The following is a 15,221-nucleotide window of genomic DNA, read 5'->3' as shown; positions in this document are numbered from 1 at the left end:
CCCAGTGTGACAATCGGACTCATACACGCAAAACAGCTGTTTCATGTCCATTTTTGCGATTTGTTTTCCTATTTTTTCCACACTGCGAAGTTTATGTATGCAATAAATATATGTAATACATACTTTTGAATGTCTCTGGGTGTGAAATACGGGACAAACCGCATTCTACATGGTTTTACGGAACGATATTAATCCGTGGACGGGCAACCCTACTTCCTTGCCTTACACGCTATACGTATTTCCAACATGGGATATACTTTGTTCAGTATATGGAGCTGGATTATTACTCATTTCACATTTTGAAAATTACTAACTGTTCATCTACATGTCACAAGTGTTTGACAACTCAACTGTGCTTGTTCACGAACTTTAGCCAACTCTGGAGAACATCGCGTGGAAATGAGAGCAAAACTGAACAGTTCTCAGCTCAAAGAGGCTGAAAGCGCTGAACGCGACTTTACCACCCGACGCCGTTTATGAGCGCATTCTCCTACAGTACTGTAAACATTTTTCCGTGGACTATGGCTCGAGGTCTTCGCGGCTTGCCGTAGGGAGCCCCCCTCTCCCCCCCGTGACGTTTTATTTACGCCTGTCAGAGTGTGTCGCCGCGCTCGACACACACGCTCCTCGGGTCACGAGGACAATCATCTCGTTTCATCGGGACATTTTCACATCGGAGAGCCGCCATGGAGCTGGTGGCGCGCGAGCGCAGCGGCCACGCGGCCCTGATGGAGGGGGGCTTCCTCCACGTGTGGGGGGGCTACGTGGTAAGAGCGGGACTGTCAACGACACTGTGTCCTGTGGTGTCACCTCTTCTTGTGGCAGCATATAATCCACATGCATCATCATTATTATTATTATTATTATTATTATTATTATTATTCGTTGTTGTTTGCTGACGCCTATGAGACAGCTTACAATAATATTGCATTGAACTTTATTAAAGTACAATATTAATGTGTTTAATGTGTTATGTGTGTTATGTACAGTAATAATCATGTGTAAATTGTTTCCACTGGAATGCCATCGTTAGTCTAATAATAGGTAACAGAATGTAAGAAACAGTGAAATATTGGAGTAGAAAGTGGCGACAGTGGGAGGGCACCCAAACACTGGGGTGCAGTCATTGTACTGTAAGCTGTACTGTGTTATGAATTATATATTGTATGTATGTGTTATAATCAGAGCACTGTGTGACTGACTTGTTGCAGGCGGTTGGTGATGAGGAAGTCTTCCTCCCCAGTGATGAAATCTGGCTGTACGACACTGAAAGTGGTATATGGTAAACATAAACTTATTACATTTTCACGTTTTGTCATTTTCTTTCTTGTGTTATTAATGAATAGTATAATATATAATTCAAATATTAGGTATGTCCAAATGTTATGTGAGTTTCGTTTAGTGATTGTTATTCTTTGTTTAGAGGACACCATTGTTTGTCTATGGAGGTTACAGTTTAGGAAAAAAAAACTTGTAAAACAATTATTGACCTATTGACGCAGGAGGACAATTATACTGCAACGATTCAGGGTGAATACCTTGTATAAGAGTACTACAGCAGGAGTGGGTCTCAACCCCAGCACCTACAGAGTATAAGGGTACACTCTGCAACACTGTGCTACTTGCTGCCTCATCCAGATCGTTTAAATTTAAGGATATAATAAAATAGGGGCTGAACTTCTAATATTTATATATCAACAAACAGCATAAATACTATATTTGGTTTGTCTGACGAGTGTGCATCAATTATTTGGAAAAAAATGTTAAAAATAAATAGACTATTACATGGATTATTGCCCCTTGCATTACCCTAGGAGAAAAGTTGGCAGAAATGATGACTGATATGTGCTGTGTCTTAGGGTGATGCACAAAATGCAAGGGGAGATTCCCCCCCCGATGTCTGGCACCTGTGGCTGCTCTCTGGATGGGGTTATGTACATCTTTGGGGGCTGTGATGACCACGGCCACACCAACCAGGCGAGTCCTTCTGATCAAGTTTTTCTATCAGTCTGTATCAGTTCACTACAGCTCCTTGATTTCATATAAAATTTGACGACTGTTTGTCTACATGCGTGATTATCCTGTTCACTGTTCCCAATTTGTGGAGCAAAATCTCAAAACATATTGAGATTTCAAAAAACCAGAAAATGAAATTACAGTTATTTCTTATGGTGAAAAATTCCCGTTTGTCAAAAACTCATCCCAAGTTCACCGCAAAATCACCCTAAATGATGGGCAGTATTACAGGGTATAATGCAGCTGTGATAGAATGAATAACAATTATTAACAACATATAAAAGAAATAGAAAATAATTATTTCATGAAGTTAGTTTACCATGATAGTGTGCATTGCCTAGGTGGAGGAAGACAAAGGCTATATAAGACGTTTAAATAAGTAAATAATTAGAATGGCGCAAAATAGGGATACAGACACAAATATGAGCGTGCAAGCAAAATAGTAGAGTGCTATGCAGCTGGGAGTGTGGGTACACATTTCCCACAATGCATTGTGTCTCACAGTCTCTCACACAGCTGCGTGGTGCGGTTTTCAAATGTGTCTCAGTTCATTGCACCAAACCAAATGTTGCAGCCTGGACCCATTGTTGCAGACGGGATATATGAAAATTGATTAGTGGCATTAATAATTGTAGAGAAATATAAATTTCTAGTGAAAAACCGGATATTAGGAGATTGAATAACCGCATGAGTAATTGGGTAATGGGTAATTGAAATGAACTTGCATAAGACAATAGTTAGGAATTTGAATTGTGGCTGATGGCTAAGGGTTCATATTACAGACCCTGATCTGTAGCTTTGATTGAAGTATTGAGCTTTATTGTTTCTGTAAATGTCCAGCTGAAATAAACAGCAAAATGGTATGCCTTTCAAATAAGTAAGGGGGTTAATTAATGTACCTTTTGGATGAAGGGATTTCCTCAGTGAATATTGCAGTGTAGAAATGTAAGTGATCTAAAACAGCTTTGAAAATCTGTTGGGGAAGTAAAAATTTGAAGCTTACTTGAACTGTGTTTCCAGCTGTATTCTGTTAACCTCCTTGATGGCAAATACACGTGGAGGAAGGTTACCAAGGCGGCGGGGACACCGCCCTCCCCACGAGACAAGCTCTCCTGCTGGGTGCACAATTACAGGTATGAGTCCTTTCAAGACCGCATTGACTCACGGAGTATGGATGTATAGATTATGTACTGTACCGTCATTTACCCAGAATGCGTTTTATGCTTACAATTACCCTCCATAGCTGGTAACTTAATGGTTACAGCTGCTGGCTTGCACTAATAAACACAGGTTTAAATCCCACCTCCTTCTGTAGTACCCTTGGTCAAGGTACTTACTCTGAATTGATACAGTAAAAAATACCCTGCTTTAGAAATGTAAAACACTGTATGTTACTTTGGGGGAAAAACCAGTTGAATGAATGAATAACAAGTAAAATCAAACCAGTTTTCTATTTCTTAATCACTGTTGCTCCCCTTGGCATTGAAGCATTCATGACCTTTACCTCTGTGGATATGTTATAGGTCAGGGAGCTATGATGTCATGGGGATTTACCATAACGTGTTCTTTTTTTTTGCTTTCATATATTCCAGTTTCTTATTCTGGTATTAATCCCAGTATCTTTTATTTTGTAAATCCTTTGCAAATTGGGGATTAACAGCACCGCCAACACCTGAGATGCTGGAAGAGTCAGTAAACAGTACAGTGAATAGCGGAGTACACCGTTGAACAGAATGATTGTGCCCAGTGTCATTTGACACAGCATGGAATCCAGACCCTTCTAGGGCTTTCTACTTGCGGAGAAAATGTAGCTAGTCTGCATAGTTCTGGGTTCTCATTAAATCAGCCTAAACCTCTGATATGATGCATAAATAAATCACAGCGGTTACGGCAGGTGGTGCAGTAGTTAGAGCTGTCTCCTTTACGCAAAGATGCAGGTTTGAATCCCACTTCCTGCTGGAACCCTCTTGATCAAGGTGCAGAAGGTCCCCAACTTACAATGGGGTTATGTTCTGACAAACTGATCGTAAGTTGAAAATATCGAAAATCGAAAATGCATTTAATACACCTAGCCTACCGAACATCATAGCTTAGCATATGTGTGATGGCCATTATAGGCTTGCCGCCTTCGTGCTGGGCAATTATCTTGAGTTTCTTCTCAAGAGTAATTGCCCTTCTCTTCTTCTCACCAATAGCAGGAGACACAGATGGGTGTTTCATAGACATGATGGATGCACAAAACACAATGTACATACTGGGGGGTATCCCAAAAAAACGCTGGCGACACAGAACACTGTGGGCTGATAACACTACATAGAGTTCATTGGAAGTTGCTTTGGAGAAAAGCGTTTGCTAAATAAATCAATGTAAATGTCAATGAGTATCGGTTGTATACTCTAGTGACTGCGTGGCAGACTGGGAGATGCGGATCACTGCCGCTGCCCAGCTGCCCGGCATCAGGAGAAAGTCTCGTACCGCATAATGCTTGCCCGGGAAAAAATCAAAATTCAAAGTTAAAAGTACAGTTTCTACTGAATGCGTGTTGCTATTGCATTATCGTAAAGTTGAAAAATCGTAAGTCAGACCATCGTAACTCGGGGACTGTCTGTACATACTCTGAATTGCTCCAGCAAATATTACCCATCTGTATACCTGGGTAAATCAGCTTAACGTTGTTAGTTGCTTTTGAGAAAATGCATATGTACAATATTTTCAGGCTTTATGTATATAAGATTGTGGGAGCGCCTTTTTAAAACAAGCCTTTTTAATTCCGACACACTTCCAGGACTGGTTCATGAGGTGGATTTCCCAACACGTGCTGCAAAATATTATCCTGGGAAACTTCATACGTTCACATACGCCCTCTCATGTTTTATGTCTGCTCATCCTTGCATAAATCCTCTGGCTTCATAAGTAAGCTATTTTGCAAACCGGCAGAATGTCTACAACCATTTGATGATCTTGTTTTAGTGGTTTGTTGTAAATGTAGTTGAGACAATATGGCAGCTCATAGAACGTAAACATGTGCTCATTATAAATTCTTTTTTCATACATTGTATGTCCATCTAATTAATATGAAATTCCTTAAAGTGCATTATGTGATTCAGGACATTTGTTTGAATGAAAATAAAAAAATTAAGTGTCCTTACCCACACCATGTATCTGCCATTCACATAAGTAATAAGACAACCATGCATTTCAGAAATTGCCAGACCTTGACTGGCATAACACACTCTGCTGTGAATTTGTTCATTCGTGTCACAGAAATGGGAGTTTATTCAAGACGTTGTAGCTGAAATTCTTCTAAAGCGACTTAAAGATGATATCTTTGCTTTTCAAAATCCCTTAACGGAGGGATTTGTAGCACAGTCCTACTTTCTTACTTTTTTCCACTCGCTGTCATATGTGAACACAGTAAGACTGTACTTGTCGTTGCTCTGATTGTCACCTTCTCACTGGGGTGGGGGTGGTGAAGCTGTTTCAGCGAATACAACACCTTCTCTTCCAGGATTACAAATGCTAAATCAGTGAGTGTTTTGCAACCTTGTCTCACCTTTTCATAAACTGACTTTCTTTTTTTTTAATATGTCCTTCTCTGCATTCTGTTCATGGCCCTTTCCAGGCTTGACTGTATTATTAATAATATTACAGGCACCCCTTGATTTACGCAAATAGACCGTTTTTCAACCCGTTACGTAAGTCGAAATTTACGTATGTCAGATTCCCCCTCCTCCCCCAGCATTCAACATAATAAGATTAATCACTTTTCCATCTCAGTTATTGCACCTTGATGTTCTTCGTTATTATTGTTGTTTTCATCCTAGCTGTTCCTTTCACATGCTCCTTTATATGTGTAGCATCCTTCGCTATTGTATTTATAGTCAATACGGCTAAACCTGGTTCCTGTGCTATAGACGATAATCCTTGTCCACCCCTTCACGGCTCAAAACACGTGGGAACTGGGAAGATGCAGCTTCCTGCCTTGTCTGGCTATGCAGACTTGCACTTAGCGCATTTCAGTTGTTTTGCATAAGCGCTATCCTTAAATAATGTGTATGGCGGGAATTTTTCTGTAAATCCGGATTTATGTAATTCAAATTTACGTGAGTAGGGGGGTGTCTCTATATTTCTTAAGTCGTGGTTTCTTTGATGATACCAGCTGCTGGTCACGTTACCTTCGGGACAGAGATTAATGGTGTCAATACAGTGTGTTGTTGAAATCTGGTTCATCTGGGTGGTAATTCCGAAACAGTATAAACAAGAAGAGGTTTTGTGTCCTTGACCTCTTTCAGAAAATTTGTACAGTGCTGGTAGAATTCTCACTGTAGCATTGCTAATCTAACGGCTCAGTTTGGTGAAATATTAGTCTTATATCTTTTGAGGATATACTCAGCATGAATAAGAGCTGGAAAACTGCAGTGCGTGAAAGCAGAGTTAATTTTTAAAGCTCTTCGGTTTGTGCGTTTCCACTGGAGTGTGAGTAGCGGTGCCATTGGCGCACCGTGCAGCACCCTGTCCAACTGGCTGGGTGAGAAGTGCCATCGGCTCACTCTAGTTACTCAAAGAATTTGTGACAATCCTACCTACAGGCTTTTAAAATTGTCTCCTCACTGTGGTATTTGGTGCCACATAGAAATACAGAAGAGCACCAGGTATACAGTACAGTATAGTCACAAACTGAATAGATTTTTCTAATGAGCAGCAAAATGGTTTTTATAAATATTGCCTTTTAAGTGGGTGGCACAGTGGCACAGCGAAAGAACATGGGTTCGATCCCCACTCAGTCTGTGTGGAGTTTGCATGTTCTTCCCGTATCTGTGTGGTTTCCTCTGAGTGCTCTGGTTTCCTCCCACAGTCCAAAGACATGCTGTTCAGGTTCCCACATAGTGTGTGAGTGACAGAGAGTGTGTGTGTTTCACTAATGTATGGATGAGTGTATCTAGCAGTGTAAGTCACCTTGGTGAATAAGGTGTGTGGGCTGATAACACTACATAGAGTTCACTGGAAGTCACTTTGGAGAAAATTGTCTGCTAAGTAAATAATGTAAATGCAAGTGCATTTTGGGGAGTGCCTCATTTTCAGGGCGGTCAGCACATTTATTTTGGAATTTTGAAACATCACAGCGATGGCTTTGTTATTTTGCTCTTTTACTGCAGGCTCATCTACTTTGGTGGATATGGACACAAGAGGCTGAGAGAGATCAGTAACTCCAGGAGCTTCATTGTGGATGAGGCTTCATGGGTAACGAAATGTGTTGCTTTTAGGTGCCGTCATTTTTATTTATTGTGCAGAATGCTGTTGCAGTGTGTTCAGGAATAATCTTAGTAAAATGAAAAAAATAAACTGCTATTCACACCAAACTACCTTTTCAGGTAGAGGAGGTGTTTTGGGGTTGGAACAATGAAGTTCATGTTTTTGACTCCAGGGCAAACAAGTGGAGTGAACCTTCAACCAGGGTAACAACATTCTCAAGAACTCACATTCAGATTTCCAAAAGTAAACGCAACAGTGACCATCACATTCCATGTACACGTTCCATTGACCAGAATGGAAATGAATACCTAGACTGAAAAACAAATAAAAAAAGAAGTGGTATGGATTTTAGGACTGGACCACTGCTGAAGCAGCAGCTATCGCTGTCTGTGACTGCTGTGCATCTTATTTTTTTTTTCCCAGGGCCTCGCTCCTGCACCCCGGGCTGCCCATTCCAGCGCCACAGTGGGCAACAAAGGCTATGTGTGTGGGGGAAGAGTGGTGGTGAGCTTCATTCCTGCACCTCCTTCTTGTGCCACTTTAGTAGAGATATTTATTTATTTATTTATGGTGACACTAAATTGCCATGATGTGTCATTGGGTATGTGTGTATGCGTTTATGGCTACCCTGCAATGGTGTCCCATCCAGGGTGACCCCCCCGTCCTCAGCTTCGTGACCAGTGACACTAGGATAGGCTCTGGACCAATGCAACCCTGAGCAGGGCAAACAGTTATTGAAAACAGAAACAGATTATATTTGTTTGTTTGTTTGTATGTATGCTGGGGGGGCACGGTAGCGCAGCGGGTTTGGCCGGGGCCTGCTCTCTGGCGGGTCTGGGGTTCGAGTCCTGCTTGGGGTGCCCTGCGACGGACTGGCATCCCGTCCTGGGTGTATCCCCTACCCCTCTAGCCTTGTGCCCTGCGTTGCCGAGTTAGGCTCTGGCTTGCCGCGACCCCGCTCGGGACAAGCGGTTGTAGCAATTGTGTGTGTGTGATGTATGTTTGTATGAATGTATCATTTTATTTACATTTTCAACAACAGCAACACCGGGTCACAGCAGCATAACAGTATTAATAAAGCATCGTATCCATTACCATTGTTAGAATTCAGCCTACTATGACGCGCTACGTTTCACGTGTCATTAAGAAGACTCATGGTTCAGGAAAGAGCCATCCAGTGTTTAGAGGAAACCTATAAAGGGAATTTAACAGTAAATGGTAAAACAAAAAAAAATGTCACTAGAGCAAAGCTTATGACAAGCTTATTTTGAGGTAGTTTTTAAGATGTGTTTGTTCAGCCATTTTCAGAATTAAACCTTCCTTTATTCCAGGCCAGATGAGCATTCGCTGCATCATTTTGGTAGGCAGGCACATGGAGGGCTGTAGCTCTGTCGCTTTGGAAAGAGCTGCCGAGTGAAGTGTCGCACCTTCTTACGTGTGGCTCCTCGACAAGTTTGGATTTCATCTTCCTTTTAAAAGGAGTCTCTGCAGCTCTGAAGTGACACTTTGGCTTTCTGTTGTCAGGAGACCAGAAGAAGTGACATCCACTGTCTGGATCTAGACTCCTGGACCTGGACGGAAATGTAAGCTGAAATCATAAAACTGGTATCGAGACACATTAATGAATATAAATGTCTGTGTCGACACACATCCTCCATTAACTCAAGATAATTGCAGTATCACACATCTACTGTTCCATTTATAAATGAAGTGCAGGCGTCCCTCGATTTATAACATTGATCAGTTCCAGAAAACTGTGTGGATATCAGAATTTTAGGTAGTTTAGGTAAAGCTTATTTCCCAATATTTTAAGTGGGAAAATTAATAATGTGCTCCCAGTCCACCCAAAACTAATTGTCCCAAAAACTTGTACACTGTAATACACCTATAGGCGTATGTATCAAGCCATGATTTCAGCACAATATAACACTTACGTGGCAAGTTACATTTGATTATGTAGCAGACGGTCTTCTCCAAAGTGATATTCATCTCAGAGAACAACACAAAAAGTGTATTCCCAACAAAAAGGAGACATTTGGATGCAGACACATGATTCTAGAGTACAGTCAGTTTATCACATACCACCATATGGACCACTATATATTACATGAGTAGCTGCATATGGCTTCCATTATGAACAAACTGTTATTAAAAATTATTAAACATAACAAACACATACAAGTTTATGGAGGATTTATGAGATCAGGGCAGAAGTGAGTCAGAAAGAGGTGAATTTTAAGACCCCTCTTAAATATAGAGGTACATGAACAAGCAAGCATTCAAAAAATAAGCGGGGAAAACACTTCTCAAAAGTGTAATAAGACAACTTGAAAAACAATGTAAAATTAAGAGGTTATCATACATTGCTGAAAAGTTTGCGCCTCATTTGGTCACAACTTCTGTGTCTATGTCTTGCTGAAATACTGAAAAAAGCCATAATGGCGGGAGCAGTTTGTCCATGTACCGAACATGGGTACGTCTTTCCTAGGTCCATTATATTGAAAGTCTCTAAGGTGGGAGTCTATATACTGCGGTGTACCTGTACGTTGCTGCACTTCTGTTTCACCTGTGCGAGGTGTCGATTTCACATTTTTGGACACACTCTGGACAAATTTTGTTATACTGATTTTTTTTTGGTTCCATAAATTCAAAGTTGGGTATCAAAAGCCAGAAGTTGTTGCACCACTTTTTCGGACGAGGACAATTCCTATTGTTCAGTTTGTAAATAAGGAATTCACACACACACACACACACACACACTTTCAGAACCGCGTGTCCCATACGGGGTCGCAGGGAACCAGAGCCTACCCGGTAACACAGGGAGTAAGGCCGGAGGGGGAGGGGACACACCCAGGACAGGACGCCAGTCCGTCGCAAGGCACCCCAAGCGGGACTCGAACCCCAGACCCACCGGAAAGCAGGACCGTGGTCCAACCCACTGCGCCACCACACCCCCTTAAGGAATTCACATTATCTGTAAACACTGAGAGTAATAATTGCAGTTAACCTGGGATCAAGAAATAGTACCACTGTAAATATGGTAATCTGAGGACAAAGAGTTGTCCTCAGTCCACACAGCCTGGGATATGCATGCCCTTTTCTCTTTTCAGAATACCTACATCTGCTGTTCCTGTTGGGCGCTCATGGCACACCCTGACTGCGGTGTCCGACAGTGCCCTCTTCCTGTTTGGAGGGCTAAGTGTGAACTGCGAACCCCTGAGTAAGTGACCCTCCTTTCCATACATTACCGGAAAAGCACAAAGGCACTGACTGGCCGATCAGACCAAAGTAAAGTATGATCATCATCTCCCTAGGTGATGGCTGGATCTTCAACATCCAGACAAGGGAGTGGAAGGAGCTAAACCACCAACACAAGAACAAGCCAAGGTATCCGGGGTGGTGAAAATGACAGGCCTGGGCCATGAGGTCTCATGAATATGACAGAAAACAAACTGGCCAAGGAAGAACAGAAGGCATGGCTTAAGAAGACAACACAAGCCCAGTGACCAGAAGAAGTACACTTAATGGCTATGCCAAATATGAAAATTATATTACCCTGCTTCAATATTCATGTCTGTTTAGCCAAATGTTTGAGCTGAAGTGTACTTCACACTTTAAATCTGGAAGTAATTTAAAGGTTATTAAGTTTTTACATATTACACACCCATAGATCGGGGCAGCAGTTGGCATAGTGGTTTGACCTGCTAGCTTTTGGCTTTAAACACCCAGTTTTGAATCCCACCACATGCTTCAGTACCCTTGAGTACAAGGTACTTACCCTGAATTGATACAGTAAAAATCACCTAGCTCATCTAGGTATAAAAAGGTAAATCAGTGTGAATAGCTTAACACTATAAGTTGCTTTGGAGAAGATGTTGGGTGTGTAAATGAAAGTTGTTGCTCTTTTGGCATGCAGGTTATGGCACACAGCGAGTCTTGGGCAGGAGTCTGACGTCATTGTGTTTGGAGGGAGTCAGGACTACATCTTGTTAGTAGACAAAGTGAGTATGGAGTGTCCAGACTGTATGAGAGACACATGGTATGGAAGTGATTGCTGCATTAGGACCCAAAATTTTACTAATAACATACATACCTTAATGTTATCCATACTGATGAATATTCACGTTTGATCTGATTGGCTACGGACTGTTCAGCCTCAAAAATTAAATCTTTATGTCGGGGAAGGCAATACAGATTACAATGTTTTATTATCTTCTGTACAGAGGAAAAGACATAAAAACAAGCACCGGTGTCACCTTTTCTTTGTAGTTTTCATTCATGCTACTAAAATCGGGAAAAAGATCTATCGATCCATCCATCTTCCATCCCGCTTGTCCTAATAGGGTCGCGGTGGCAGCAGGGAGAGCAGAGAGGCTCAACCACCCCTGTCCCCTGCATCTTCCTCCAGCTCAGCCTGGGGGATCCCCAGCCGTTCCCAGGCCAACTGTGAGGTATAATCCCTCCAGCAGGTCCTAGACTGACCTCGGGGCCTTGTCCCAGTTGGCCTTGCCTGGTATACCTCTGAAAGGAGGCACCCAGGGGGCATCCTTATCAGACGCCTGAACCACCTCAACTGGCTCCTTTCAATGTGGAGGAGTGGCGGCTCTACTCTGAGTTCTCCCAGATGTCCAAACTCCTCACCCTATCACGGAGAGTGAGTTCCAACACCCTGCGGAGAAAACTCATTTCAGCCGCTTGTGTCCACGATCTTATTCTTTCGGTCATTACCCAGAGTTCATAACCATAGGTGGGGGATGGGACGTAGATCGAGATCGACTGGTAAGTGGAGAGCTTTTGCCTCCGCTACTGTCAGCTTCCCTTTCTTTACCACTACTGTCTGGTACGGTGACGGGATTACTGCTGCCACTGCTCCCAGTCCACGGCCGATCTCATGCTCCCTTCTCCCCTCACTCGTGAACAAGACCCCAAGATACTTGAACTCCTCCACCTGGGGCAAATTCTCTCCCCTTACCTGGAGGGGGCATGCCATCCTTTTCCATGAGAGAACCATGGACTCAGATTTTGAGGTACTGATCCTCATCCCAACCGCTTCACACTCGGCTGCAAACTGTTCCAGTGCGTGCTGGAGGCAATCATGTGACGGTGCCAAAAGGACATCATCCGCAGAAAGCAGAGATGTCACCTTCCAAGTCCCACAAAGAATGCCCTCCTTGCCTTGAAAGATCTAATCAAATTGAATATCAAAAAGCTACAAAAATAGCAATAACTGGAATGGGGCCAAATACGTTTTTCTGCAGCACTCTATGGGAAACTGTTCTTGCTGTTATGCTGGTGTGTTTTTGTGCCGACAGGAAGTGAAAAGTGGTAATGATCCGAATCTGTGTTCCCTTCCAGGGGCACTGCAACGATGCCCTTGTTTTCCAGACTCAACCTTATTCTCTACACAGGTAAAGTTCCGTTCACATCAGTGCAGCCCAGTGTGCTACTGAGAATGGCAGCTGAATTATCAATATAAATATTAACATTCCTTCTAATATACTGAGACCGATGGGCTTTTGTTAGGGAATCTAACTGTGGCCACTGTGGTCTGTTGTGAGAAGCATTAACTGAACAAAATGGCCTCAACCATTTTGTGGCTGATTATTAGGGCATGTGAGGAAAAGCTTTATAATTGCCTGGTTGCCAGGGGTGACAAGGTATTATAGTAGTTACAGACTTTATGTTTCATTTAGGGCAATGAGACCAGAGATAAGCACATAACTTAATTTTCTGTTTTTTTATGCTAAAGCTTCCTAAAGTAAATGTTTTGACTCAGTGGAAATTTTGAAAATACACTACTTATGTAATTGTTAATGACTTAAACAGAACCTTGGAGGAGAAGAACTTCGGTAAAGGAAATTTGCTGTTCTTATTCTAATTATTATTCATATCTCTGGAGCAAAGTGTGATGAAAGAAAAAAAGGTGTTCACCAGCTATCTGAGGATCTCAGCAGCACATAAATGCTACAAACGTTTTTTTTTTCAGTTGTAATTTTTGTCAGAAAATAGTTTAGTACAATAGGGTAATGTCACCATACATAATCTCTTTAAATCAGCAATTCCGATTAATTTATTTTTATAGAGCACTGTTCTCAACAAAGTGGCACAGAGTTCAGGACACACACACACACTTTCAGAGCCGCTTGTCCCATACGGGGTCACGGGGAACCAGAGCCTACCCGGTAACACAGGGCGTAAGGACACACCGAGGACAGGACGCCAGCCCATCGCAAGGCACCCCAAGTGGGACTTGAACCCTAGACTCACCGGAGAGCAGGACTGTGGTCCAACCCACTGCGCCACTGCACCCCTGAGTTCAGGGCATAGTACAGAATATAATACGAAGATACAATACTGAACAGAGGGGTGTGGTGGCGCAGTGAGTTGGACTGGGTCCTGCTCTCCAGCAGGTCTGGGGTTCAAGTCCCGCTTGGGGTGCCTTGCGACGGACTGGCATCCCGTCCTGGGTGTGTCCCCTCCCCCTCCGGCCTTACGCCCTGTGTTGCTGGGTAGGCTCCGGTTCCCCGTGACCCTGTATGGGACAAGCGGTTCAGAAAATGTGTATATATTTGGATCGGCCAACTGGCAGTTGAGGAGAGGAAAACAACAAAAAAACACTTGCACTGCAAATAAAGTAAGAAAACTAAACCTCACTGGGGTCCAAATACCAGTGGTTGCCCATTCCATGAGATATATTCTGTGGAAGGTTAGAGTTGATTTTCAGGTGCCTGGTTACTGATCTCAGTACAGAGTTATACACAAACTCTCTGAATAAATGGAGGATTACAAAAATATTGGAACAAATTCAGGCCCCAGGAGAGATGTTCGTTTGTTCTTCACAATGCTTAGCTGAAACCAAGGGACCTTTTGCTGGATTCTGCTGCATGGATTTGTATGAAACACACAGAGTCCATGGGGTGTGGTGGTGCAGCGGGTTTGGCTGGGTCCTGCTGTCTGGCAGGTCTGGGGTTCAAATCCTGCTTGGGGTGCCTTGCAACGGACTGGTGTCCATCCTGGGTGTGTTCCCTCCCCCTCCAGCCTTGTGCCCTATGCTGCCAGGCTAGGCTCCAATTTGCCATGACCCTGCTCAGGACAAGCAGCTTCAGACAGTGTGTGTGACAGACATTGAGCCTGTGAAGGCGATGTTGATGCTCTGCTGGCATTATATAGTTCAAGGTCAGTGTTTTCTTGCAGGTTGTGTGAAGACTACATAGGGAGGAACGCAAAGACACTGCAGGGACATCTGTCACTGGTGCCACCAAAACTAAGACAAACCATTCAAAAGAGGATTTCTTTTTTCAGAATTGCTGCAAGATCTCAGGCAAACAGAAATGTGATGTGATTGTTAGTTTTATCTTTACATTTTTGTAAGTATGATATTTTGACCATTTTTAACCATGTGCGTACACTTGGCTTTCAAGGTCAATAAATTTTATTGCATGAGATTTCTGGTGAAAGGTCAGGAATGGGACATCAGAGGCACCTCTTCACCACTGAGCAGCAGTGGAATTTGCTGTTGGCCTTGAAAAGCTCTTTGGGCGTCACCATTTCTAATTTCATTGTTGTAACAAAGAAAAGAGGTTTGTTTGGCTTCCTAGACATGTAAGCTCCAGATGTTCTCCAGATGTGTGCTTCTCATTCTCAGTGAGACTTGAGAGCTATGATCAACATATAAACACTATGTGAAATGTCATGCTCATCCTGACAAAGTGCTGAATGATGGAGCTGCATGCTATGTAATGCATGTGCACCTTTTAATGTCCTTCATTTTTAAAAATGTGGTGCCAAGTGTTCAGGCCCAAGCCTTTCAAAACAACTGACTGTACTATGGATGATTGTACATTGCTAATGTACACTTTATTAAATAAATTCCCAGCTATCTGCATGCACTTTTGAAATAAAGCACCCAGTTTGACAATGTCTGTATTTATGCACAAATAAAATGTATTCAG

The 15,221-nt window shown here is 42.6% G+C and overlaps 1 protein-coding gene across 2 annotated transcripts; it reads left to right on the top strand.

Annotated features, from left to right (window-relative positions):
* The first annotated feature begins 609 nt into the window (after positions 1–609).
* On the top strand, positions 610–15,200 carry LOC108941459 (kelch domain-containing protein 1). 2 transcript variants are annotated; one of them, XM_018764129.1, is made up of 13 exons: positions 610–767; positions 1,212–1,282; positions 1,860–1,977; positions 3,037–3,149; positions 7,173–7,257; positions 7,389–7,472; positions 7,693–7,773; positions 8,794–8,852; positions 10,380–10,489; positions 10,584–10,656; positions 11,186–11,270; positions 12,625–12,677; positions 14,464–15,200. In XM_018764129.1, the coding sequence occupies exons 1-13, from the start codon at positions 687–689 to the stop codon at positions 14,609–14,611; spliced, it is 1,161 nt and encodes a 386-aa protein (XP_018619645.1). In that variant the 5' UTR covers positions 610–686; the 3' UTR covers positions 14,612–15,200. The 2 variants fall into 2 exon arrangements, with proteins under 2 accessions (XP_018619645.1, XP_018619647.1); XM_018764131.1 differs by having other exon boundaries at positions 12,582–12,677; positions 14,464–14,540.
* The last annotated feature ends 21 nt before the right edge of the window (positions 15,201–15,221 follow it).

Source organism: Scleropages formosus, chromosome 15 (genome assembly GCF_900964775.1).
Source record: "Scleropages formosus chromosome 15, fSclFor1.1, whole genome shotgun sequence".
Lineage (NCBI taxonomy): Eukaryota > Metazoa > Chordata > Actinopteri > Osteoglossiformes > Osteoglossidae > Scleropages > Scleropages formosus.
The sequence above is the reverse complement of the archived record's forward strand: the minus strand, read 5'-3'. Positions and strand labels throughout refer to the sequence as shown.

Coding starts and splice junctions, on each gene's coding strand:
- LOC108941459 (XM_018764129.1), top strand. CDS start 687: ATGGAGCTGGTGGCGCGCGAGCGCAGCGGCCACGCGGCCCTGATGGAG. Junction 7,473..7,692: donor GGAGTGAACCTTCAACCAGG/GTAACAACATTC, acceptor TTTTTTTCCCAG/GGCCTCGCTCCTGCACCCCG. Junction 11,271..12,624: donor ACATCTTGTTAGTAGACAAA/GTGAGTATGGAG, acceptor GTTCCCTTCCAG/GGGCACTGCAACGATGCCCT.